At 44.7% G+C, this 27,788-nt stretch overlaps 1 protein-coding gene across 11 annotated transcripts in view; it reads left to right on the forward strand.

Moving 5' to 3' along the window:
* Positions 1-27,788, forward strand: part of HHAT (hedgehog acyltransferase) — a 347,597-nt gene that overhangs the window by 69,480 nt on the left and 250,329 nt on the right. For 9 of the 11 annotated variants that reach the window (XR_003523359.2, XR_003523361.2, XM_027613624.2 and 6 more), the window contains 3 exons: positions 9,676-9,870; positions 12,831-13,046; positions 21,311-21,482. Coding sequence is in view for 9 of the 11 variants with exons in the window: in XM_027613624.2 (XP_027469425.2) it covers positions 9,676-9,870; positions 12,831-13,046; positions 21,311-21,482 (583 nt within the window). In the remaining 2 variants the exon portion in view is untranslated. The remainder of the gene's footprint in view (positions 1-9,675; positions 9,871-12,830; positions 13,047-21,310; positions 21,483-27,788) is intronic. The other 2 variants (XM_027613631.2, XM_027613629.2) reach the window with 1 other exon arrangement.

The following is a 27,788-nucleotide window of genomic DNA, read 5'->3' on the forward strand; positions in this document are numbered from 1 at the left end:
GGTCTGTGATGTAACAGTTTTACACAGTTCACAGCGCTCCCCATAGCACATACCCTCCCCAGTGTCTATCACCCAGTCACCCCATCCCTCCCACCCCCCACCACTCCAGCAACCCTCAGTTTGTTTCCTGAGATTAAGAATTCCTCATATCAGTGAGGTCATATGATACATGTCTTTCTCTGATTGACTTATTACACTCAGCATAGTACCCTCCGGTTCCATCCACGTTGTTGCAAATGCAAGATTTCATTCCTTTTGATGGCTACATAATATTCCATTGTATATATATATACACCACCTCTTCTTTATCCATTCATCTGTCGATGGACATCTTGGCTCTTTCCACAGTTTGGCTATTGTGGACATTGCTGCAGCGCTAATTCTGACATATTCCCTGGAGAAACTCTTGTTCGCCAATCAGGGGATGAGTCAGGACATTCATTGCGGTGATGTTTATAATAATGAAGAACCAGAAGCAATGCAAGTATCCATTATGGGGAAAAGGATGAATTGTAGTGAATTTATTCCGTAGAAAAGAATGAATCATAGCTATAATTGTCAACATGGATGAATTTTTGGATCACAACATTGAGCTGATAAGGCAAGTTGCAGAGGATTCCATCAGATATCCCATATAAAGCTCAGAATTGTGCAAAACTAAATGATACATTCACATGTATGCTTACAAAGATGAGATAACTATTAAAATTCTGGATAGTAGTTACATCTGGTTGGGATAGGAAGTAGATAGAAGAATTGGGGGAGATGCAGGCCCACCCCTTTTTTTCATTTGACAGTTTATTTTAATTGAGGTCTAATAGACATATGGCCAGCACCCTCTAAAGCACTGACAGAGCCTTGTCTTTCTGAAGCTGGTGGCAGGCATGGGGGTGCTGTTTTGCTGTTCTCTATACCTTACACACTTTATAAATGTTCCTTTCTCTGTGTTTGATTTTTGATATACTTGTAACTGCACGTGTGGAAGAATGAAGTAGGGCAGAAGGAAAGCTGAGGGTGCCCTGGGCACAGAGAGTTGTTCATCTTCTGCCTTCCTTAGGACTCTTGCACATGCGTTGGGACTGACATGGCCACATCTGATCGGTCTCCTTTGCCTCTCACTCTGTTCTTGCTAGTTCTCATTTGCTTCCTGTAGATCAGTTTCTCTCTAGCTTTTTTTCTTATTTGCCCCCCTTCTCCCTCCCTGAGCCTATTTATTTATTTATTTATTTATTTATTTATTTATTTATTAAAGATTTTTATTAGAGCACGCGAGCGCACAAGAGGGGTGAGGGTCAGAGGGAGAGTCAGACTCCCCGCTGAGCAGAGAGCCTGATGTGGGCGGGACTCAATCCTGAGACTCCAGGATCCTGACCTGAGCTGAAGGCAGATGCTTAACCAGCTGAGCCACTCAGGTGCACCCCTACCCGCCTAAGCCTTTTTAATGTAATTTTTCCCAATTGTCACTTCCCTTATGAAATTTTAATACCACAGATATACTGTTTATGTACTATATGCATGCCTGTGCTTTGTGCATAGAGTGGGGTTTTCTTGACTCCAAGAGCCAGCCCCCAAACCCCAAGCGATCTGGCCCCTTAGAGAATGCAAGATGTAGATTAACTTTCCAGATGCTCCATCTCCTTTCCAAACTTCCTCCATTTTCAGCTGCTATTTTGCATGTACCAGCATCAGAAATATACCTAGTTTAGGATCTAGATGTTCCTCCATTTAATTTGCTTGTTACTTTGAGTTAAGGCTCTTTTTAGGCAGTATTCTGAGTTCGTAAGACTACTTGGGTGAATCCCAGCTTTGCCACTTTCAAGCTACGTGGTCTCATAAGCAAGTTAGTTAATATCTTCGAGCCTGGTCCTCCTCTGTGCCGTAGGGAAGGTACTGCCTGCTTCTCAGGGTAGTGGTGAGGGTCTGATGTTTTTCGGGGTTATGCTTGTATAGGATGAAAGCCAGGTGTTGCTGTGGTCTGCTGGTATTTGCTGTGTGCCCTGACTGGTCTGTGTGTGCTTCTGGGAATGGTTACCTCTACCGTGCTCAGGAAAGGAGGCAACTGTCTGGAGGTTCTGAAACCCCTGAGGGCGGAGGCTGTCTGTTCAGTCGCACCTACACTCCTCCCATGCCTGTCTTTCTCTGACCCTCTCTCAAGCTTGTGTTGAGTTGTGGCGGGGGTGTGGGGGTGGGGATTGAGAGACACAGCCCCTCGGGAAGTTGGGTGAGCACACAGAGGACGCCAAATATTGATCTTGATTCTGGACCTGCTGCCGTGGTGGGTTGGGTGCCTGGGAGGAGGCGGGGGCCACATCTGCCTCGGGGTGTCAGGGAAAGCTTCCGAGGAGGTGCCTTTGAGCTACTATGGTTTGAAGGAATGGAAGTGTTTGCTGCTTCCAGCTTCCTGCATCTCCTTACCAGGCCTGGGGGAACAGGGGGACCCGTGGCCTTTATATCCGCAGAGCACATCCTATGCAGTCAGGGGGAGGTGTTCTTCATAGAGTTTGCACCGAGTCATCTGTGTGTGTGTCTCTCCCATCCCCTCATCTCAACCACAGGCTTGATTTGTGCAACAGTTGGTGGGAAGGGTTCTGCTTGTGGCGGGGACACAGGGCTTTCTTTGTCTGAGTTGGCTTGGCCCCGATATTTAAGTATGAACCACAACGTTGGCCCCATTAGCTTTGTGCTTTCACCACCTGGACTAAGTGTTCCAGATGGTGGATGTTTTTGGGACTTACTCAAGGTGGAAGATTTGGGCTGCAGCTGTCTTTTATTTCCCCATTCTCGGGGTGGGGGGTGGGGGGGTGTCAGGGGCTGTGGACAGACAGCACTAGCTGGGAAAGCATGTTAACATCTGAGCTGTTCTTGCTGTTCCAGTCCTTATGCCCTGAAGTATTCTCCATCTACTATCTAATCTTGTCTCTTCCTTCATGGGTCCCACCTCCTCCCAGAGAGAGGGAGGTTTTATGTTCAAAAGTGTGATTGCATTGCTCTTCTCTTCCCACCATGATAAGTAATACAACTTTCCACTGAGCTCCTTGGCCAGGGTTAAACATCTTTTCTCTGGGTAGGGCTCTCTCTCTGGGTTTTGGTGAGACTGCATCAGAGGCTAGGAGGGGAGGCTGAGTAACGGCTCAGAGCTTGGCTGTGGGTTTGTTATGATTGGATTGTGCGTTGGGTGGGTCAGACAGTTGCCTCCTTTCTCGAACACCCCTGTGGCCTTGCCACCACCTGAGACATTGTGTTCTCTGCCCTCGGAACTAAAAATATCCCTGTGTGAACCTTTTGAGAAGGCTGGCCTGGTGTGGGGGCTGATGGTGGCCCTGTTGCTAACCACAGAGCAGAGTTTTCAGTGTACCTCTGACTGGCAGAACCCACCTCATTAACATTGGGCCCTGACCAGCTGAGCTCAGCAGCCACAGGACTGAAAAGTGCGGTCCCATGGCGCTGGCTGAAATGAGTAAACTAACCTCTGGAAGCCTTTGGTGAACAGTGTTCCCTGCCAGCATAACTGAAACCACACACCTAATGGGAATCTCGTGTGCTAACCAGACTCGTCTGCCTCCCTCCGTACTTAGCTAAGGAGGGATGAAATCTGCTTTGTGTAGGCCCGCTGGTCTTTGCTCCCAGGAAAAGCAGGCTAGAATGTGGTTGTTTGGACTCTGGGATGGTTTTGGGTTTTTCTCTTTGTTTGGGGAGATATACATATACATATATATTTTTTTTTTCCAGTGGCAGCTGCAGTTGACTATATAGTATATAATAAATTATGCCATGCATAAGGATTATTGATCGATTCTTTTTATTTATTTCTCAAACAATGCCCCCATGGAGTGGTTTCTGGGCAGCTGTACAAAAAGAATTCATAGACAGCGAAGTCTGGTAATGTTGCCAACAGGAGCCCTCGCCGAGGCTTTGCGCTTTCGGCCTTCCCTCCGGAGATAAGCTGGTGAGGGGGCCATAACCCTCGTAGTGCTCGGTGCCTACAGCGCAGAGCAAGCTGGCGCGGGAGAGAAGGATGGCAAGAGGGGCATTGCCAGCCAGCTCTTCTTGGGGGCGGGGTCCTCCATCCCGATGAAGAAGATTTGAAGAAAAGGAGGGCGAGGCCCTAGGTTTTCTTCAGCGGTGCTGATTTCAGCCTCGGAAACCCGCCGGCTCAGTTGGTTAGTCTCCCTGAACCCTCCTGGGGGAGAGGCAGCAGGTCCCACTGCACACGTCTGCCTTCCTAGCGCGGTGTCTGTGCCCCGTCAGCTGTAAGCTCCTCGAGGTGTCCCCCAACGCGAGTCGAGTTGGAAGAGACCCCTGTGAGTGGAAGCAGGCAGTAGGCGGCGAGTCGGGAAAGGACTCCCTTCCATCTGCGCCGGCAAAGCAGCCTTTGTTCATAAAGGGGTGACCTTGGAAAACAGCTTTTCCTGTTAGTCGACTAAAAAACCCCCAAATGTTGGTACTAACTTCTTGTCACCTGTTAGTCCTAACTACCGGGTTAAGTCCCAAGACTGGGGGAAGCATATCCATCCCCCAGCTACTCCAACATTCCTTCATTTTTCCGGTGTTTGTGAGACGCTCGCTGTGTGCTCGGTGCCATGTTAGGTTCCGGGCTTACGTTACTGTAGTTTGAACAAGATGGGATATTGGCCTGCGCCGGGGGGCTGTTGGGCAGAGGGTCCGCTCAAGTGTACACACTGGGGGAGCTGTGGGAGCGGAGGGCAGGTGGCCGTCCTCGTTCAGGCTGGGGCAGGATGCGCTGTGGCCCATCCAGAAGGCTGCTGCACTCTCACTTTGGCTTTATCTCAGCTGCCACAAAGATAGTTTCTTTCTTACTGTTCGTTAAGACTTTTATTTATTTATTTTTTAAAAAGATTTTATTTATTTATTTGACAGAGAGAGACACAGCCAGAGAGGGAACACAAGCAGGGGGAGTGGGAGAGGGAGAAGCAGGGAGCTTGATGCGGGTCTGGATCCCAGGACTCTGGGATCATGACCTGAGCTGAAGGCAAATGCTTAACGACTGAGCCACCCAGGCGCCCCTTGTTAAGACTTTTAAAAGTTTTGTTTCTCTATCTGCCTTTTCACCTTCTATTGGAAACTGAAGAGCCTGGAGAAAGGCGAGTGAAGGGAGTCAGGACAGTCCTGTGTCTCAGCTAAGTTCACCCAGCTTGTCTTGTTCTCAAGCTTTGGGTTGCTCACACTTTGATACCCTCTATTTTGTTATTTTTTAAGATTTATTTATTTTAGAGACAGTACAGGAGTGTGGAGAGGGGCAAGGGGAGAGGGAGAGGGAGAAGCAGACTCTGCACTGAACACAGAGCCCAGTGTGGGGCTCGATCTCACAACCCTGAGATCCTGACTGAGCCAAAACCAAGAGTTGGACACTCAACCAACTGGACCACCCAGGCGGCCCTGACACTTGGTGCACTCACAAAGCTCGTTTAAAGGGTATCAAAGAGGTACTAACTCTACACACACCTATTGGACTGGCTCAGATAAAACAGTGACAGCACCAAATGCTGTCAAGGATGGGGATAAACTGGATCACTCATACCTTGCTGGTGGGAATGCTGTTTGGCAGATTTTTCTAGAACTAAATGTGGAACTACCCTGCAACCCAGCAAATGCACTTTTGGACATTTACCCTGGAGAAATAAAAACTTATTTTTACACAAAAAACTGTACACATATGTTTGGGTCGGTTTTGTTCATAGTAACAAAAAATTGGAAACCCATGTGTCCGTCAACAGCTGAATGTGAAACAAGCCGTGGGACATCCAGATGATGGCATCCTGCGCAGCAAGAAAAAGGAGCAAACTGTTAATACCGTCAGCAACTTGGGTGAATCTCCAGGGAATTCTGCTGAGTGAAAAAAGCCAATTCCAAAGGTTACATATAATTTTTGAAATAAAATTTTGGAAATGGGGAAGATATTAGTGGTTTCTAGAGGTGAAGGTTGTGGGGTAAAGGGGGCAGGAAGGAGGTAGTTATAAAAGGGCAGCCCAAGAGATCCTTATGGCGTTGGAGCTGTTCATGGTCTTTACTGTGGTGCGTCCTGAGCCTGTACATGTGATACAGTTGTATAGAACTAAACACACGCGTGAGTGCACACACAGACACACATGGACACAAATACACACACACGGACACAAACACACACACAGACACAAAAAGGAGTATAAGCAAAACTGGAGAAAGGTGGATAAGTGTGCTAGATTGTAGCAATGCCAATATCCTGGTTGTGATGTACTGTGGTTTTGTAAAATATTACCATTGGAAGAAACTGTATAAAGTGTGCATGGGGATCCCTGTATGTTATTTCTTATAACTGCGTGTGCATCTATAACTATCTCAAAAATCTCCAAAACACTTATCAAATTAGAATTTGAATTTCTAAATTAGAAACAGCACAGCCTAGCATTAAATTGAGCTCATGTTTTATTTGTGCACTTGATCAACATGATTCTTTGTGCCTTCTTTTCAAGTGACCAATAATTCCCAGTCCTAATCATCACTTAAACGAATTTTTAAAAGTTGAGCTTGACATGGATTATGTGTGTGATCAAAACTGTTTATCTGCCCAGATTGCCCTGAGAACTCAAGGGGTGAGGAGAGTCTTGTCCTTCTAGTGAGGAATCAGAGGTACTGTTTTGGAATAAAACATAACACATTTTATTTTATTTACTTTTTAAAAGATTTTATGTACTTATTTTAGAGAGGGAGTGAGTGGGAGGGAGAGAGAGAGAGAATCTGAAGCAGATTCCACGCCGAGCACAGAGCCTGATGCAGGGCTCGATCCCACAACTGTGAGATCACGACCTGAGCCAAAACCAAGAATCGGATGCTCAACCAACTGAGCCACCCAGGTGCCCTATAACACATTTTATTTTTGAAAAGTTAAATAGTTCCTGGCATATTTGATGTCAGAGGCTTAATACCTGATTCTTAAATATTTTCACTTAAGAGGTAGACAGAAGTTTGAAAAATATATAAACACTTTGGAGTAGAAATAGGTGGAACAGGGCTGTGTTAGGCCTTTGCATATGAAAATGGTCTTTGAAACACTTGGGAAAAGCCCCCCTCCCCCCCCTCAGAGAAGCGGACCATCTGTGATGCTACTTGGGAAAAGCCCCCCTCCCCCCCCTCAGAGAAGCGGACCATCCGTGATGCTACTTGGGAAAAGCCCCCCTCCCCCCCTCAGAGAAGCGGACCATCCGTGATGCTACTTGGGAAAAGCCCCCCCCGCCCTCAGAGAAGCGGACCATCCATGATGTTACTTGCTGGTGGGCAGTGTTGCTCTTCAGTTTCCAGCTGATTCTGCCAGTTCCAGACGTGTGTGGACGGATAGGGGCTGCAGGAGCTGTGTCCTAAGGGCTGTATTGATAGTGGGGACTATCCTTCTCTGATACCAGAGGACAAGGCACGGTTGGCTGATCTTGCTGTCAGGAGTTTAGTGGGGTTCTAATTTATATAACAGTTTTTTTTTTAAGATTTTATTTATTTGACAGAGACACAGAGAGAGAAGGAACACAAGCAGGGGGAGTGGGAGAGGAAGAAGCAGGCTTCCCGCAGAGTAGGGAGCCCGATGCGGGGCTCGATCCCAGGACCCTGGGATCATGACCTGAGCTGAAGGCAGACGCTTAATGACTGAGCCACCCAGGCGCCCCATAACAATTTTTTTAAATAGATGATGATTTTTGCCTATTTTATATCTTTTCCTTTACATCACCTGTCTGCCATGGAAGTGTGTGGTAGAGCTGCCTCTCCCCCCTGGGGAGAAGGAGTGTGTGATATGTGGGATACTGGAGAACGTGAAGGTGACATTAGAGCCTTTTCTGTGCCGTCTTGGAACGGTAGTACTACATGTTTGTCTGTCTGTCCTGTTGGGCAGGAGGAAGACGGTGGGGAATGAGAATTTGGGGCAGAGTTGTGTGCCTGGACGGTAGCTTTGGTGAGCACAGTTAAATTCATCAGAGAATCTCGTTCAGCTTTTTCCAAATTGAAGCCCCTTAGTCTGTGGTTAAGTTCCCAAATGAAAGCCGAACAAGGCTTCTTCCACATAGATCAAATCGTGCTTAATAAAATGTGGCTGCGTGTATGTGTGTAGCCCATGGAAAAGGATCCCTGGTGGTAAATCCTGTAGATCGTGTTGGAAAAACCTTTTTTTTTTTCTTTCATTTGTTAAAACCAGCTCTTAAAATGGTCTTTGGCAACCTTGTTTCTTATAATTGGACTCTGGCCAGAGGTGAGTGTTTGGGGGAAAGTTTGAAGCAAATTTATGGGACTGTTTTCTGTGGGCAGTAGGATGGAAAAATAGTAAAACTGAACTGCAGATCTCTCTGATTTTCTTGGAACTTAAAACTGGCTGACCTAGTCACTCATTTAAAATGCCCTCTCTTGGGCTGGAGTGTAGGTTTGGGAAAGGATTGTACTTCGACAATATTTTGGAAGAGTTAGCATCTAAAAATGGGATTTACAGTTCATGGTCCACATCTGTCTTTGCCTTAAAGATTTGTTGTTTTCACAAGAAGACCTAAATTTAAGCATTCCCCACTTTTCAACTTGGTATATTCCTGGAAACCACATTTTTAAGTGCACACCAAAAAGACTCATCATATTCCCCTATAGGAATAATAATGAGTATTTGTAGTGTCCTTACTATGTATGCAGAAACTGTTGTAAGCATTTACTGTGCATTAACAATCCTCATAGCAAGTGCATGAAATAGATACTGTTATCCTAATTTTACGTATGAAAAAACTGAGGCACAGAGTGGTTAAGTCACTTGCCTGGGGCCACACAGCTAGTTAATGGGGACACCAGCATTTATTTTAGGCAGTTGGACTTCAAAGCTTGAGTAATTAAACCACTATAATATGTTGCCTCTCAAACAATGTTAAAACATTATTGTGGTTTTTAAGTAAAGATTTACCATCCAGATATGACCAAGAATATATCGTGTAAAAGCAAAGGTATGTTTATTTATTTAGTTGCTCAATGCCAGTAATTACAAAACTTGATAATTTGAATAATATTCTGATTCTCCTAAAATGGGAATGAACGTGTCCATTGGATTGATTATGCAAAGGCCTCAATATTGTATAAAGCAGGTAAAATATGCTTTTTCTGTGACATTGGTTTGACTGTTTGTAAACAGTATGCTGGTAACATACCGAGATATTTTCATTTAAATCTCTGGTTTGGACTTTAGAAAGCCCTTTGTGGTTTGAATGGCCCAGTTGTCTCAAGGAGACTCCCGAGAAATGTGCACCAATACTTTCTTTTACCTTCACTTCTGCAGGATAGTGTATGTAGGGGCCATTGTTCCAGATTAGTAGTTTTTCCCAACTGTTCTCTGGCTTCCATAGGGTCTGCTGAAAAGTCAGCTAAATATCTTGTTGGGGGGATCCAGTGGTCTGGGTGGCTTTGGCTGAAGGCAGGAAAGTGACTCCTTGCTTCTGGGTGGATCTGATGGAGTTCTGGGGTTAATGGGGAAGGTCCCTCTGAATCCCGTTTGTCTGTGTTGCACTAAATCCCCAGGGTGGTGAGAATGGTTTGGTTAATGGATCACTAAGCATTCTGCTCTTATATGTAGAACCTTAAGCAAATACCCATGAGCTCACTCTTTTCTCTTTTCCTCCCTGCCCCCTCCATCTTTCTCTCTCTCCCTGGATCCCTCCCTGTCTGCAGCACAGACCCTGGATCCTGGGGGCTTATGGAATATGGGCCTCCTGGTGTGTGCTGGGGGCCCACGGCACGGCCATTATTTTTCTCCACACCCTCATCTCCTTCTGTGTAGCGCAGTTCCAGTCGCTGGTCCTCACATGGCTCTGTTCTCTCCTCCTGCTCTCCACACTGAGGCTGCAAGATGTGGAGGAAGTTAAGGTAAGTGTCGCCGTTTAACCCTTGGGAAGGAGAAGCTGTCTTTGGCAGTGCTTCCATTGGGTAGATGCCTTATGTTTCAGCCAAGAGTCAATTGAACCATGATGGGGGTCCCCCTAGTGGCCGTGTGCGGTTGATACATGTGAATCCTTGTGTGATGCATTCTGCAGTCTTGTCTTGGATCTGACTATGTCTTAGCTCTCTAAGGTTGCCCAGGGTTGACCTTGTACCTCTTCTCCCAGTTTGGTAGGCATGGGTGGTGCCAGATGTTGGAGAAACAGAGGGCAAGGAACAATGGGAAAAGAAAGCAATAGTCTTCTGTACATTTAATAAAAAGTCATCTGTAGAGTGCTCTACAATTTATAGGAAAATTTCACATTCCTTATCTCATCCAATGCCCATGATAGCCCCTGAGACAGATAAGGCAGGTGTTTTCCTTGCCCAGAAAATCTTAGGAAGTTTTGATATTCTTTCTTTAGTCATTGTGGAACTGAAATTCCTGTGGTATCTTTATTTTTGTTCTCTTGTTCATTCACTCATTCATTGGTTCAAATGACAGCACTTGGCAAGGTTGTGGAAAAGAACATGAAGGGAAAGATGAGTCAGTGGATGACCTGGTTCCCCTGCTTTTCTAGTAACTGTCTTTCCTACTCTTGAGACTGGAGGCAGTCATTTAACCCGAGTCTCAATTTCATCATTTCGAAAATGAAAGTAATAGGTGCTCTGACTTCCTCACGGAGTTGTTCTGAGGCTCTTATAAGATGATATCTGTTAAGTGATTTTGTAAAAATTGTAGCCTTTTGAAAATTCAATTATTTTTTCTGTTATACTATCTTAATTTTTCTTCACTCTCACCAACAGATTGGGGCTAACACTAAGCACATGTGTTAAAATCCAGACTTAAGAAAGTAGGGTAACAGCTCCATCTTTTTTTTTCTTTTCTTTAAATTTTTTTTATTATTGTTATGTTAATCACCATACATTACATCATTAGTTTTTGATGTAGTGTTCCATGATTCATTGTTTGTGCACAATACCCAGTGCTCCATGCAGAACGTGCCCTCTTTAATCCCCATCACCAGGCTAACCCATCCCCCCACCCTCCTCCCCTCTAGAACCCTCAGTTTGTTTTTCAGAGTCCATCGTCTCTCATGGTTCGTCTCCCCCTCTGACTTACTCCCCTTCATTCTTCCCCTCCTGCTATCTTCTTCTTTTTCTTTTTTCTTAACATATATTGCATTATTTGTTTCAGAAGTACAGATCTGTGATTCAACAGTCTTGCACAATTCACAGCGCTCACCATAGTACATACCCTCCCCAATGTCTATCACCCAGCCACCCCCTCCCTCCCACCCCCCCACCACTCCAGCAACCCTCAGTTTGTTTCCTGAGATTAAGAATTCCTCATATCAGTGAGGTCATATGATACATGTCTTTCTCTGATTGACTTATTTCACTCAGCATAACACCCTCCAGTTCCATCCACGTCGTTGCAAATGGCAAGATCTCATTCCTTTTGATGGCTGCATAATATTCCATTGTGTATATATACCACCTCTTCTTTATCCATTCATCTGTCGATGGACATCTTGGCTCTTTCCACAGTTTGGCTATTGTGGACATTGCTGCTATAAACATTGGGGTGCACGTACCCCTTCGGATCCCTACATTTGTATCTTTGTGGTAAATACCCAGTAGTGCAGTTGCTGGATCGTATGGTAGCTCTATTTTCAACTGTTTGAGGAACCTCCATACTGTTTTCCAGAGTAACAGCTCCATCTTGACAAAAGACACTTCCCACAGTGATTAACTAGGTGATCATTTAAATACATGTGCTTAAAAATAGATCTGCAATACAAATAAAAAGGAATTCATACCTAACTTTTTGGGGACCTGGCAAATGTACAAAACAAACTCCGGTGGTAATTATCATTTGTTTGGGGATAGTTAGTATCAGTTATGGATGTTGGTGGTGAATAAGGATTCCATTTATTATGCAGACTAGAGATTTGAAAAATGCTGCCCAGTGGGAACAGATGACCAGAAATTAGTTGCTTTTGGTTTTCATGCTTTTGCACAAGTATTTCTCTCGGCCTTTCTTGGTGGCTGCCTGCTGAAATCCCGGGCATGGAATAGAAACTCTTAAAAAAAAAGACCAAAAAACAAAAAACAGAAACTCTTCAGTGCTCAGTTTTTCTGTGGAAAGCCCTAAAAGTACCCCCATGCATCACATTCACTGTTCCTTCCTTTGTCCCAATTTTCTATCTTGATTTCCCATAAATTGTTCTTCTCCTTAAAAAAGCAATACCCCATATGTATTATGGACACTATAGAAAAATGAAGATCATAGAATGACCCATAATTTTACCCCCCTTGTGCTGTTATTTCTTTTTTCGTGTTGCATTCTAATGATGCATTCCATACCTGTCTCCCATACAGAATTCAGAGACATCGAGGGCAGGGACTATTTTGCTTGAGTGTTTCTAAAGCTTCTTTGGCAGATAGTCCTCAACTACAGTGGAACCAAATGAATTTAACAGAAGAGCCAAAGGAACAATACGTTGAAGTCAGGAGTCCCGTGTGACATTTACAAGCCTCTCTTTTGCCTTCCACATTGTTGGGGGAACTATCAGAGTACCCACTGGTGTATTCCTGGAAGCCATATTTTTAAGTGCACACCAAAAAGTGCACATCCATGTCTGGATGAATCTGAGAGATGCATCTCCAGGAGAACTTTCATTATAGCGCCTCAGGCCTCATGCTTCGTGGGTGGGTAGAGACACTCCACCGCCCACTGCACATTAACCACTTGTTTGATCACCAGGGAGATTTACCTGTTGCCCCTTGGTTCTCAGTTCCCTTTATGGGACAGCCACTCTACCTGCGGAAGCGGTCTCCTTCCCAGGGGCCTGGATGGTGTCCTCCTTGACACTCAAGGCTCTTCTGTTTTTGGGACTTTGCAGAGAGGCTGGTACCAGACAGAAAACGAGTACTACTTGCTGAAGTTCACGCTGACCGTGCGCTGCCTCTACTACACCAGCTTCAGCCTGGAGTTCTGCTGGCAGGAGATGCCCACCGGGAGCAGCTTCTACTCCTTTCCCTGGCTGGTGGCCTATGTCTTCTATTACCCCGTCTTCCACAATGGGCCCATCCTCAGCTTCCCGGAGTTCATCGCAAAGGTAGAGCCCACTGGGGACTGGCCTGGTATTCTGGAGATTAAACCTTTGTCCTTACTGGCCGTGGCCATCCAGGAGACTCCTGAGGCTTTGCATTCAGGGGTTCCCACAGATTGAAAACATGTGATTGTTGTAACTTCCTACATAAGAAATGAAATACTTAGGGGGAATAAGTATTTGAAATAAAGGTCGACCTGTCTCTTGTGCCTGTTGGCTCAAGGAACTGCCCCTGCCCCCCACGACTCTTCGGTGGGCTCTGGCAACCGGGATGAGTAACTGGGCACAGCAAGGAACTTAGGGATGGGTATCCACTGCCAAGAAGTCCCAGGGAAAGAAAAAATTGGATTGTGATGGTATTACTTGGAAAAGTAAAGCTGTTGGTTGGCAAACACCATGTTGTCTTTTATTGTCACAAACTGCTTATGAAATAACTCTGTCATTGCCTGGGAATTGTTCAGGGTGACCTAGATGAGACAACAGAGCAGAGTTGGAGAGAGTTGGATGGTAGTGGTGTGTTTTGGGGTCCACGTGCCTGTTTCTGCCCTGGACCTGGCTTCCCTTCAGCCTTGTCTGAAGCTTCTGTCAAGCTGCCTTTGTCATTCCTACCTCCCTTCCTTCCCCTCCTACTTAGAATTTTTGCTCTCATTCCACAGCCAGCCTCATGGAACAAGTTTAGGAAGTCAATCAAGGTTTAGTCATCGATAATACCTAAAACCTGTGTTTCTCGAGGGACAGTTCTACCACCTACCACCAAAATAAAACAGCCTCGGTGGAGGTGGGGAAGAACAACACCTGTGCACACACAGCACAACCTATGCACACATAGAACACAGCACACGCCTGTGCACAGCACACACATGTACACACATGCACACACATGTACATACACACTCCTGGAATGAGTTCAAAGTTCAGGGCCAAGAGCAGCGTTGCGTATTTTCAAAGGGCAATATGGAAGGTGCCCCCTGGAAAACTAGCAGCGTTCTTAGAAATCCCATATTCTGTCTTCAGAAGCCCACGCAGTTATTCATTGTTCTCAAAAGTGTATTTCATTATACACGTTTATATTGTATATTTATCCATACATTATGTTAATGTGTATACACATACACTTGTGTATTTCATTATACACATTATAGCAATGTGCAGTTTTCAAATTGCCAGTTAAATTATTTAACTTTTCCTCCATAAATCTTCAAGTGAAATTGATATTCTAGGCAGATATGTGTTTAGCATATGGTTTCTCATACCTCAGTTTAGGTTACATAGGATCATTCTTCTGTCCTGAAGTAATCTGAAGTTCATGTTTGGAAATTATGTTTTAAGATTATTGTGTAGAAGACAGGTGGTTAGTGATGGCAGCTGATTTCTAACTCAGCGGTTCTCAAAGTGTGGTCTTTGGACCAGCAACAGAAGGATCATCTGGGAACTTGTTAGAAATGAAAGTTCTTGGGCCCCACCTCAGATCTGATTTAGACACTTTGGGGTGGGGCCCAGCAATGTGATTTAATAGGCCTTCCAGGTGATTCTGCTGCCTGCTAGAGGTTGAGAACTACTGTCCTGAGTTCTTTGGCAGATTTGGGGGCTGGAGGCTGGGGATGACCAGGTTTCTTCCTATAGGGACTCAGGTATGGAGACTCTGGTTGCATCTCTGTCTTACCCCTCTCTCTTTCACTCCTTTCAAAATGGGAGCACTTGCTAAAAGCAGAGAATGCAGAAGGCAAATTGGAACCTTTTTCTGTGGTCTGGGAAGATTCATAGGAAAGTCAGTCTAGAAAAGGCAAAATGTTTAGTAAGCTGCTGTGCAAATAAAGGCAGCCATGAGGTTTCTGCAGTTACAGAAAGTCTTATGGGGCACTGACCCCCTTTGAGAAAAATGGGTCTTAAAGTTAGCTAGGAAGCTAAGCCAGGAGTGAAAGAATTCCTTCAGGGAGGCCACGAAGGAAGAGGTTGCTAGAAGGGGGAAGAAAGCCAGCTGGGAGAACTTATAAGCAATGTTTGCTCTGAATGAGTGTGTGAGTGAATGAATAAATGTAACATGAAATGGTAATACTGAAATTCATGGTTCTTAGGTTTTCCGGTCAATGAGAGCCAGAGAATGAGGCTCTGCCACCAGGGGGCAGCAGAGCCCCACTGAAGAAACCAACCAGAAGGGCAGACTCTTGTTGATAAAATGCCGATATTAGGCGCACCTTGGGGAGAATGTATCTTTCACCCAATTTTTTTTTAGTATGTAAATTGCATACACAAGATGAGGGACGCGTAGAAGAGGTGTCCTCTGTGAAGTAAGGCATGTGAAATTTGCACACTGATCATGAGCAGGTAAAAATTTGCCTGTTAAAAGGCCACAGCGCCTTAACTTGAAGGCCATCTCAGATGGCATTTGGAGTTTCAGGAACATGTGCCCCGTTTATTTTTTTCCCATGGTCTGTGGAACTCAGATACTGAGCAAGGGGTGATGCCAGAGGATGGGGTGGCTAGGGGGCAGGTTTAATCAGCAGAGACACTTACACATGAGGCTTATTTATTCACTTAGCTTGGAGCCTGGGGCCACCACATCTTACTCTGAGCAGGTTGAATTGTGCAGTGGGGTCTGGTGTGGGAGAGGACGGTGAGGCAGAGTGTGGTAGGACCAGGGGGCTTTTCCTTACTGAGGGCTATGCTCCTACCCCCAGTGGATGAGCCAGTGCTCAAACAGCTTGCATAGTGGCTAAGAGCAAAGACCCTGGAGCCCAACTCTATTGTCATTGTCACAGGGTTTGAATTCCTGCTTAGCTCCGGCTTGAGAGCATTTGGTGAATTACTTACCTTATTTGTGACTCCTGTTCCCTTATCAGTGAAATGGGAAGGATAATAGTACCTCCCTCTTAGGACTGTTGTAAGAATTAATTGATTTCGTATAGGGAACATGGCTTCACATGTAAATGCTGTGAAGCGTTAACATTACTGTTGTTGTTTGCCGGAAGCAGGTGGCAATTCCGGGGGAAGTTGTTGGAGGAGGTCATGGAGAGGCTGTGACTGCTGGTTGCCCCACAAGCTGAGCCCAGGCAATCGGAGGCTCCTCACGCCTTCCCCTGTCCTTAGAATGTACATTCTGCCTGCCATTCCCCACCAGGAGCTATTTCAAGGGCACAGCCTTGAGAGAGTAAGGTGTCGTTGAGACCCTCTGGACTGAATATGTGATCTCTGGACCCGGTTAAGGCCTCTACATAAACTTACAAGATTTGGTAGACGGGGGTGGAGATCTTGAAGCCACTCAAGACCAGCGTTGTATGTAAGTTCCTCTGCTCATCACACCTGCCACCTACCAATCTGGAGTGCTCTTCCTCTTCGTTCTCTCCCTGCCCTCCATGTAGAGGGGCCAGTTTCAGATTTTACCCCAGGAAGCTCCCGAGGTTGGGAACTAACATAGGTTTAGGCCAGAACCAAGGCCCGGGCTGTCCCATCACGTAGGTGGACACAGCAGCAGGGGATCCTGGGCAGTGGCCATTCTTGGCCTCAGAAGGGACCAGTGTGTTGATTCTGTCTCTTCAGGAGAGAGACACAGGTGGTTGCTGCAAGTGCCAGGGTGGGCCCAGCCCTGGAGTGGCTAGGGTGGGTAAGAGCTGGGCAGGCAGTGTTCCAGATGTGCCACTCCGGGTTTGGGGCGGGCTCTGGCTCTAGAGACCACCTGGAATAATACAGACTGTAATACATAACACCAACCGAGCGCCTGCTCCGAGCCAGACTTGGCATGTGCTAACTCCTTCATCCTCACAGTCACTGGAGAAGAGAGATACTCTTGTTACCACCACTTTACAGATGGTAACACAGAGGCAAAGAGAGTCTAATAGAATGCACATCAGGGTGGAAGGAATACACATGTGGGGCTGGCTGCCCAATTGGAGTTAGAGGATGCAGTGTGGCCTGGCGGACCTCTGGGTCTGGAGGCTCAAGCTGGCTGGAGCAGGTCCCAGTCCTGCAGCAGCTGCAGCAGCTGTGGGTGCCACTTGCTGTTGTGGCAGAGCTGGGGGGATTCCCACTGGCCGTGGTCTGGATGCCTGGGGAGGAGGAGGGGGGCTCATTACAGAAGGCTTTGTTGGGAGTAGGTAGGGTCTGTGACCATGAGTTGCAGAGATGCTCCTCCATCACAAAGGATAAGACTCCTGGCTACAGTGCTCTTGACCCAGTGTAGAGGTGGGAGCAGAGTCGGCACAGTCGAACCCTGGTTCCAGGGAAGGCTTTTGTTTGGTGCTCTTAAACATCCGTATTGTTAGTGTGTGAAGGGAAAGAACCTTTCATCTTTGAGAACTGTCATCTTTAATCGTCAGACTATCTTTGAAAGGTTTCGATATTCCTTTTTATGCAATTTGCATGAAATGAGGTTTTGAAATATAGTGTGTTTTAAAATGCACTTTGCAGATGAGTTAATGTGTATTTTTTAGTGGAGTCTTAACTAAAAATTCCCATTGATGGTAGTTGCCAGTGGTCTGAAGGTTGGCACTCCCCGAGGTTTGAGATATCTTAAATGAAATGCTTGCATGCAGACAAGAGAACAGCCCTGCTCATTAGGTGAGCTGTGTATGGCATATCTTTTATTCCTGCTGGGTTGACAAGGGACAAATGCTGAATTTTTTAAATAAAAGGGAGTCAACTAGATTGAAGGTATAAATGGACTGTAATCATATGACTCTTAAGAAAGATGAATAACCATTTTTTTAAGTACAAGCAAATAGAATAAAAAAAAAAACCTGGATTATTTTTCTTCTCCTGTATTCACTTGTATGATTAAGGAAGACAATTATGTTACTCTGAATGAGGTGGCATCCAGCATCAAAAAGAGGGCATTGCAGAGAAAAGTCCAGCCCTTCTGGTCCAGTGGTGACACATAATTATACCTTATTAACCCGGGTAGAGAAGTTTTGTCCTGGGGAGAGTAGATAAGCCATTATTGGGGAGCCAATCAGCCACAAAATGTACCTCATGTTTCTCCTTATTTACAGATATTTGTGTCATTTTAGACTGCACATTGTTTGGGGAAGCTCAGGCAGGCCTCTGAACTGAACTTGAACGGCAATTGCCCGGAGCTAAGAGGTGATTGGGTAGACGTGTTTCCTGATTGCCTGGTGGGGCTCCCCTCCCATCCAGCTGCTTCTCTGCTCCCAGGGCTGGGGCTGCATCCCCAGGGATGCTCTGCGGCCTCAGGTACAGGTCTGGTCTTCAGGAGACCGGAGCTTGGGGTGGGCTTACGCTCAGGGGCCTACAGGCCACGTGCAGAGTTGCTTATTTAGAAACTGGAGACATTCTGTGGTATGAAGATTGTGTTCTGTCCACACTGCTTTTGAGGCCATTATCACATTCAGGTGGGGACTTGCTTCCCTCCAAGGGTGTGGCACCAAGAAAGGCCCACCTGTGGTCTGGAATGGTTTGGGTGCCTCTTCATGTCTCAGCCTAGCCGATGGCCTTGGTGTGAACTCCTCCGGTCTCCGCAGACCAATGGACACTATGTTCATAATTGTTCCCTCATATGCTGATGGCAGTGAGGTCAAAGTGAATTTGCTTTAGAGAGCTGGAAAAGAAGGAACAAAGGGGACCTCAGTGTATAGGTAAGAAAGTCAACCACTGAGGTGGGAAGTGGAGGAGAAATAAAGATGGGTCCATTGTAGGAGAGCGAGCGGAGTATTTGCCCGTAGAGGATGCCAGGCTGCCCAGGTGAGACCCTGAAGCTAGATATCTTTTAGAAGGGTGAAGAAGCGGAAGACCTTGCCTCATTAACAGAGGGGACCCAACTCTTCACAATATCGTGAAGTTCCATTACTTTCCCCTTATTATAAAAAGAACCAATGGTCGGGGCGCCTGGGTGGCTCAGTCGGTTAAGCGGCTGCCTTCGGCTCAGGTCATGATCCTGGAGTCCCGGGATCGAGTCCTGCATCGGGCTCCCTGCTCAGCAGGGAGTCTGCTTCTCCCTCTGACCCTCCCCCCTCTCATGTGCTCTCTCTCTCTCAAATAAATAAATAAAATAAAAAAAAATAACCAATGGTCAAAAGCAATCTAAAAATCTTACCAAAAAGAATACAATCACTGTTGCCATTTTGGTGTGTATCTTTCCAGTCTTTCATTAGTTATACACATTGAAAAAAGTAGTTTTCATGGCTGCATAATATTGAGGTGCACTCATGCATTTGACCAACCTCCCACTGCTGGACATTTGGGTTATTTCCTTTTCTTCTCAATTCAGTAACAGACGTGAATGATTGGGCAGGTAGGCATCTCTGTTTTGAGGCTTTACCCATCCATTGGCCTACAGGTCCACTGCTGTAGATTGTGTATGCTCTCGCAGAGCATGCACACTTAAGGAATGCATTCAAATGAAAACCACCCTCAGTTTATGCCTGGAAAGGGATGTGCATTGGGTCAAGTGGTTCAGCTGCGATTGCAGTTGGCTGTGATCTGTGTGGGTCTGCAAAGCCTTGATATGCCCAGTCTTCCTTCCGGGAAAACCCTTCCCACGTGACCTGGTGGATCCCTCCCCGCAGTGACTGTTGCTTCTAACAAGGCAGGTTGCTGTGGCTGGGCAAAATATCTTCCTAAGACCAACTGTGGAAAGTGAACGGAGAAAGGAAATTCCTGTTAGTTTGATCAATTTACAAGAAAAAATATTAAGCCAACGAGCTTTCCTTGGTGTAGCTACCCACGCAGATGGCAAAAGGGAGCAAAGCCCTTTGTGCAGGTTATCGTGATGCCGCTGAGCCAGCCAGAATTTGTGAAGCTGGTGTCTTGCGCTGAGAGGACAGTTTGAGAAAGTGGTAGAATGTATGGTCAAAATGGAACAAAAATAACTCCCCTGGTATGCAGATCTCCCTTCCTCTCTGAGGGTAGTGCCTATTGCTTCTGGCTGCAGCAGGACCCCCTGTGCCTTTGACGTTCAAGGCCGGGGAAGCCCGAGAGGCCCTAGGAATGGGCCTTTCCTCTTTGGGTAGTGTCTGGAGCCTAGACCGTCAAAAGCTAAATCAAGTCCATTTCTTCTGCCAGCGAATGTTTGCGGATTCAACGTCATCATTTATGCATTAGCTTCACCTCTGCATTACAAGGCGGGCTTCGGTCTAATAAAATCTTGTCAGAGTGGGACCCAGAACACTCTCGCGCTCTCTCCTGTGTTTGTGTGTTTGTCTAGTGGTGTACAGCTGAAATTGAATTCACACACATTTTATAATGTGCTTATGCATTTCAGCATCTATGTGTTTTAAACTATTGTGCATCCCTAAACAGCAGGCAGTGAGGCAAGACCCAGAATCCGGCTACTGTGATCAAACTGGTTCTGTGTTGTCCATACATGTTGAGTGAACTCTCAGTAGTCTGTGTCCATGAATAATCCAAAGGTCCTTCTCTCACCTTTGGTGTTTGGTTCTGACCTGTGTCCTAATTCTGCCCTGTAGCTGGTAGTCTGGGATGCCATGAGGGAAGAATGTGAAGAAGGTGAAGTAGGAGGCATGTAACCTACCAGATACTAACTACCAATTAGCCAGTGCTTCTTATATGCCAGGTGCTGTGCTTAGTACTTCATACATGTTATCGTATTTAGTCATGACCATATTTTTTTTCCACTTTACGTATGAGGGAACCAAGCCTCAGAAAGATTAAGTAACCTGCTCAGGATCACACAGCTGTGTGGTTTGTGCTAGAATCTGATCCCGATTCTGACTGCAAAGTCCGTGTTCCTTACTGTCACACTGCACTGTCTGCTGAGCAGGAGACTTGTCCCACATACTGTCTCTGTTTGTGTTTATTCTGCCTTGTTTCAAAAACAACTTCAGGTAAGATGACACACCCACGTTGAATTTTTCCCTTGTCCTCAGGCTCTCTTATTCTCCCTTTCTCTTACTAGTTCTCTGCCCCTTCCTGACTTGGCCCTACTTTTACCAGCCTTCCATGTGGGTGGGTGATGGATGAAGATAGGCAGGGTGACACCTGAGTCCAAAGAGACCCCAAAGTCCTGAGGGAGAATACATCAGGCACTGCCCTCCACCCTGGGTATTTGCAGGGCTGTTGCTGCAGTGAAGGGATGCAGAACCCATCTTGGTTCTTGGCACGAGGCTAGCTCATTGACCCCATCCAAGCTCGGGCATGACTTTTTCACCCAAGAATAATGAATAAGTAATCCAACCCTCTTTGGGTAGATAGAGCAGTAATGTTTGTGAGAAGTTGACTAGCAATACTGTACAGGGGACTCTTTGGAAGATTTAAAAAACGAAGGCACAATCTAATGGCTTCTTTTGTTTCTACTTTAGATGCAGCGGCAAGAGGACTGCTCGCTGAAGTCCAACCTTTCCGCCTTTGCCGTGGGGCTGGCTCGCCTCCTCTGCTATTGGTGGTTGGCTGAGCTGATGGTTCACCTCATGTACATGCACGCCCTCTATGGCAGTGCCTCCCTCCTGAGGGCTGTCTCTTGTTGGACCTTAGGTAATTTGTGGCAATTACTGTCAATAGAACAAGCAGCAGGAAGTAGCTTCAGACTGAGGCTGGACTGGGGCAGACAGGGTGTAGTTGCCTTGAGCAAACCCCCCCTTTGGTTTTTGGTTTTTTTCCCAACCTTGTTCCTCTGGTGGCCGAGATGATGCATGTGTGAGGTGGATGGTGGCTATGAGGGCCAGACTTTGTGGTCTGGGAAGCGAGGATGTAGGAATCCCTTTTCATAATGGAATCCTACTGAGCTTAGCGGGGTCTGCATCTTTATGGTATGGCCAGCACTACACTTGACAGGAGAGGGCAAGAGACGTGGGCGGGGGGAGGGGGCAGCCTTTGAAGCCTAAGGCTGAGTTGTTCTGTGGTATTCTTTGTGGTTCTTGTATGTGATAATAAGGAGAAGAATACGAGCTTTAGAGTGGGACAGACATAGGTTTGACTCTCAGCTCCACCAACCCCTGGTGGGCGGCCTCTGGCAGCTTACTCAACCTCTCTGCATCTTTGTCCTGTGAGACGAGCAGACTTGCTTTTGCAGGGTTGTCTTGAGGATTAAATGGAAGCGTGCAGGTGAAGGGCTTGGCTCATACCGTCCCTGGTAGAGAGGATAAAGGGTGTGTGCCTGTGTAAGTCCCTGTGTTGCCCCACTCCCTTTCTGGTCTGTGCATTTCTTTATATCTGCAAGTAGGTGGGATGGAAGTCCTCTCCTAAGCAGGACACAGTCTCAAGTATAGGACTTGTCTGTGGAGAAACCACTGCTCTTTATTTCTTTGGCCCAAACAGCAGAGACCATGCCCCTTTCTGAACAAAAATCTCCTTGTTTCCTTGTTTGCTCTCCTTTTAAGAACTCCTGTGGTAGCTGAATTCAGCCTGTGGTCTGACCTCCAGCCTGTAACTCCAATGGGAAATGTGTGATCTTCCGGCCAGATTAAGCTGTTCCCTATGGAGGGCAAGAGTACAAGCCTGACTCCTTATCTGTTTGGTGATTTATAGATTTTTTAAAAAGTCTTGGTTGTCCTTGGTATCACACATGCTTAATCAGAATGTTTTCAAGGAAGATACCTTTTAGGATTGGAAAAATACTGAGTTGTTTTAATTACAGCCTCTTTTTTTCCCAAACAAGTCTTTTTTATAGTTGGGGGGTAACTAAGACAAGGTTTTAATGATATGTTTAGACAAACAGAATAGGAGGAAATGATGACATGCTAAATCAGATCCCAGTTCTGCTGCATCCAAATTAAGAGACTATCAGTTTGAGTGATTTTAACTGTGAAAAACAGAAAGCACCACTCAAAATGGAGTTCAAACAATATGGAAAAGCTGTTATCTTCTAAGGTCAGCACGGGGTGGGGGGGTCGGGGGGTGGGTGGCGTACATCCAGTGACTCAGAAAAGTCATCAGTCATCCATTTGGGGATCTGTCATTCAGCTTAAGAATTAACCAGAATCCTAGAAGCCCTTTGTTTATATCGGCAACCCATCACCTTTTATCACCCTCTCCTGAGTTTTGGTTTTGTCATTCCCATTTTTTTAACTTAAAAAAAATAGACTTTATTTTTAGAGCAGTTCTGGGTTTACAGAGGAATGGAGAGGAAAGTGCAGAGATTCCTACATACTTCCTGACCCTCACGCATGCATAGCCACCCCCACTAGCAACATCCCCACTAGGGCGGTGCATTTGTCGTAACTGATGAACCTACGTCAACCCTTCATTGTCACCTGAAGTCCGTCATTTGCATTAGGATTTCCTCTTGGTGTTTGTTGTACAGTGGGTAGGTTTTGACAGATGTATAATGACATGTATCCACCATTATAATGTCGCAGAGTAGTTTCATAGCCCTGAAATTCTTCAGTGCTCTCTCTGTTTATCCCTCCCTCTTCTCTCACCCCTGGCAACCACTGATATTTTTACCATCTCCATAGTTCTGCTTTTCCCAGAATGTCATATAATTGGAATCATGCAATATGTAACTTTTCCAGATTGACATCCTTCACTTAATACTATTATGCATTTAAGGTTCCTCCAAGTCTTTTCATGGCTTAATAGCTCATTTATTTTTAGTGCTGAATAATCCATTGTCTAGAATGTACCACAGTTTGCCCAGTGAAAGACATCTTGGTTGCTTCTAGGTTTTACCATTATGAGTAAAGATGCTACAAACATCTGTGTGCAGGTTTTTGTGTGGATATGAGTTTTAAACTCCTTTGAATAGATATCAAAGAGTGCAATTGTTGGATTGGATGGTAACAGTATGTTTATTTTTGTAAGAAACTGCCCCACAGTTTTCCAAAGTGGCTGTATCATTTTGCTTTCCCACCAGTAATGAATGAGTTCCTATTGCTCCACATTCTTGTCAGCATTTGGTGTTGTCACTGTGTTGGATTTTTGGCTACTCTAGTAGTATCTCATTGTTGTAATTTGCAATTCTCCAGTGACATTCAATGTGGAGCATCTTTTCATGTTATTTGCCATCGATATATCTTTTCATGGTGTCTGTTCAGGTCTTTTGCCCATTTTTAAGTTGGATTTTTCATTTTTTTAATTATTGAGTTTTAATGGTTCTTTGTGTATTTTAGATAACAGGACTTTATCAGATATATCTTTTGCAAATATTTTCTCCTAGTCTGTGGCTTATCTTCTCATTCTATTGACAGTGTCTTTCACAGAACAAAAGTTAAAAAATTGATAAGCAAGTCCAGCTTATCAATTCCTTCCATCATGGATTACGCCCTTGGTGTTGTATCTAAAAAGTCATTGCCACATCCAGGGTCATCTAGATTTTCTCCTATGTTGTCTTCCAGGAGTTTTATAGTGTTGCACTTTACAGTTAGATCTATACTCCATTTTCAGTTAACTTTTGTGGAGGATGAAAAGTCTGTGTCTAGATTCATTTTTTTTTTTTTTTTTTTTGGCCTGTGGATGTCCAGTTGTTCCAGCACCATTTATTGAGACTATCTTTGCTCACATTGTATTGCCTTTGCTCCTTTGTCAAAGATTAATCGACTCTATTGATGGGGGTCTATTTCTGGGCACTCTACTCTGTTCTATTGATCTTTTTGTTTATTTCACAGTGTCACCCTGTCTTGATTACTGTAGCTTTATAGTAAGTCTTTAAGTCAGAGAGAGTCAGTCCTCTGACTTTACTTTTCTCCTTCAAAATTGTGTTCATTATTCTGGGTCTTTTACCTCTCCATATAAACTTTAGAATCAGTTTATTGATATCCACAAAATAACATGCTAGGATTTTGATTTGGGTTGCATTGAATCTATAGATCAATTAGGGAAGAACTGATAACTTGACAATATTGAATCTCTGAGCATGGGATACCTCTCCATTTAATTAGTTCTTCTTTGTTTCAACAGAGTTAGATTATACCTAAATACTCATTTTTTGGCGCTAATGCATATAGTATTGTTTTTGATTTCAAAAGTTTTTTTTTTTAAAGCCTTTTTATTTATTTGAGAGAGAGGGAGCATGAGCAGGGGTGGAGGGCCAGAGGGAGAGGGAGAGGAAGACTCCTCGCTGAGCAGGGAGCCTGTTGCGGGGCTCGATCCCAGGACTCTGGGATCATGACCCGAGCCGAAGGCAGACGCCTAACAACTGAGCCACCCAGGTGACCCGTGCCTCTCCCCTTCTTATTCTCTCTCTCTCTCTCTCTCTCTCTGTGTGTGAAATAAATAAATAAAATCTTAAAAAAAAAAAAAAAGAAAATGCCAAGACATGGGGCTCGATCCCAGGACCATAGGATCATGACCTGAGCTGAAGGCAGATACTTAACCGATGGAGCCACACTGAGGTGCCCCTGTTTTTAATTTCAAATTCCACATGTTCACTGCTGGTATATATGAAAGTGATTGACTTTGGTATTTTAACCTTGTATCCTGCAATCTTGCTGCTATTGCTTATTAGTTCCAGGAGGTTTTGTTATTGTCATTGTTGACTTTGGAATTTTCTGGATAGAAAATCATGTCATCTGCAAATAAAAATTTCCTCCTTCCTGAAGTGTATACCTTTTGTTTCATTTTCTTCTCTTATTGTATTAGCTAGGACTTCCAGTATGATATTGAAAAGGAGTGATCAGAGAGGACATGCTTGCCTTTTTCCTTTTTTTTTTTCACTTATTTATTTATCTTTATTATGTTAGTCACCATACAGTACATCATTAGTTTTTGATGTAGTGTTCCATGATTCATTGTTTGTGTATAATACCCAGTGCTCCATGCAGTACGCGCCCTCCTTAATACCCATCACTGGGCTAACCCATTCCCCCCAGCCCCCAATCCCCTCTAAAACCCTCAGTTTGTTTCCCGGAGTCCACAGTCTCTCATGGTTCGTCTCTCCCTCCGATTTCCCCCCTTCATTTTTCCCTTCCTTCTCCTAATGTCCTCCGTGCTATTCCTTACGTTCCACAAATAAGTGAAACCATACGATAATTGACTTTCTCTGCTTGACTTATTTCACTTAGCATAATCTCCTCCAGTCCCATCCATGTTGATGTAAAAGTTGGGTATTCACCCTTTCTGATGGCTGAGTAATATTCCATTGTATATATGGACCACATCTTCTTTATCCATTCATCTGTTGAAGGGCATCTCGGCTCTTCCCACAGTTTGGCTATTGCGGACATTGCTGCTATGAACATTGGGGTGCATGTGGCCCTTCTTTTCACTACATCTGTGTCTTTGGGGTAAATACCCAGGAGTGCAATTGCTGGGTCATCGGGTACCTCTATTTTTAATTTTTTGAGGAACCTCCACACTGTTTTCCAAAGTGACTATACCAACTTGCATTCCCACCAACAGTGTAAGAGGCTTCCCTTTTCTCCACAACCTCTCCAACATTTGTTGTTTCTTGTCTTGTCAATTTTTGCCATTCTAGCTGGTGTAAGGTGGCATCTCAATGTGTTTTTGATTTGAATTTCCCTGATGGCTAATGATGATGAACATCTTTTCATGTGTCTGTTAGCCAATTTGTATGTCTTCTTTGGAGAAGTGTCTGTTCATGTCTTCTGCCCATTTTTTGACTTGATTATTTGTTTTTTGGGTGTTGAGTTTGAGAAGTTCTTTATAGATTTTGGATATCAGCCCTTTGTCTGTAAGTGTCATTTGCAAAAATCTTCTCCAATTCTGTGGGTTGCCTCTTTGTTTTGTTGACTATTTCTTTGCTGTGCGGAAGCTTTTTACCTTTCTTTTTTAAGATTTTATTTATTTTTTGACAGAGAGAGAGACAGCGAGAGAGGGAACACAAGCAGGGGGAGTGGGAGAGGGAGAAGCAGGCTTCCCGCTGAGCAGGGAGCCTGATGTGGGGCTCAATCTGAGGTCCCTGGGATCGTGACCTGAGCCGAAGGCAGACGCTTAACGACTGAGCCACCCAGGTGCCGCAGAAGCTTTTTATCTTGATGAAGTCCCAAAAGTTCATTTTCGCTTGCCTTTTACCTGATCTTAATGGGAAAGCTTCTAGTTTCTCACCATTAAATATAGTGGTAGCTGTAGGTTTTTCACAGATGCTTTTTATCAAGTTGAGGAAATTCCCCTCTATTCCTAGTTTGCTGAGAGTATTTATCATGAATGGGTGCTGGATTTTGTCAAATGTGTTTTTTGTTTGTTTGTTGGTGGTGGTGGGGGTTTTTTTGCATAAGTTGATATGATTATGTGTTTTTTCTTTTTTGGTATGTTGAAGTGATGAATTACATTAATTGATTTTCAGATGTTGAACCAGCCTTCCATAGTTGGGATAAATCTTACTTGTCATGGTGTATAATTGTTCTTATACGTTATTATTTGTTAATTCTTTTTATTATAATATTATTGACTATACTCCCTATGCTATACTTTACCTGTGACATGTAGTAACTGAAATTTTGTACCTCTTGATCCCCTGATTTGCTAATATATCATTGAGCATTTATGCATCTACATACATTACAGATACGGGTCTATAGTTTTCTTGTAATGTCTTTATCTGATTTGGGTGTTAGGATAATGCTGGCCTCATAGGATGAGTTAGGAAGTAGTCCCTCTATTTCTTTCTTCTGGAAGAGATTATAGAGTATTGGTATAATTTCTTCCTTAAATGTTTTCTGTTTTGGAAGGTTATTAATTATTGGGTCAATTTCTTTATAGATATAAGCCTATTCATATCATCTATTCCTGGGTGAATCGGCAGATTGTATCTTTCAATGAATTGGTTCTTTTTATCTAAGTTACTGAATTTGTGGGCATAGAGTTGTTCGTAATATTGCTTTATTCTCCTTTTGATGTTCATAGGTTCTGTAGCGATGTCCTCATTTTCATTCTCATAGTACT

The sequence above is a fragment of the Zalophus californianus genome, chromosome 10, assembly GCF_009762305.2.
Source record: "Zalophus californianus isolate mZalCal1 chromosome 10, mZalCal1.pri.v2, whole genome shotgun sequence".
NCBI classification, from domain to species: domain Eukaryota; kingdom Metazoa; phylum Chordata; class Mammalia; order Carnivora; family Otariidae; genus Zalophus; species Zalophus californianus.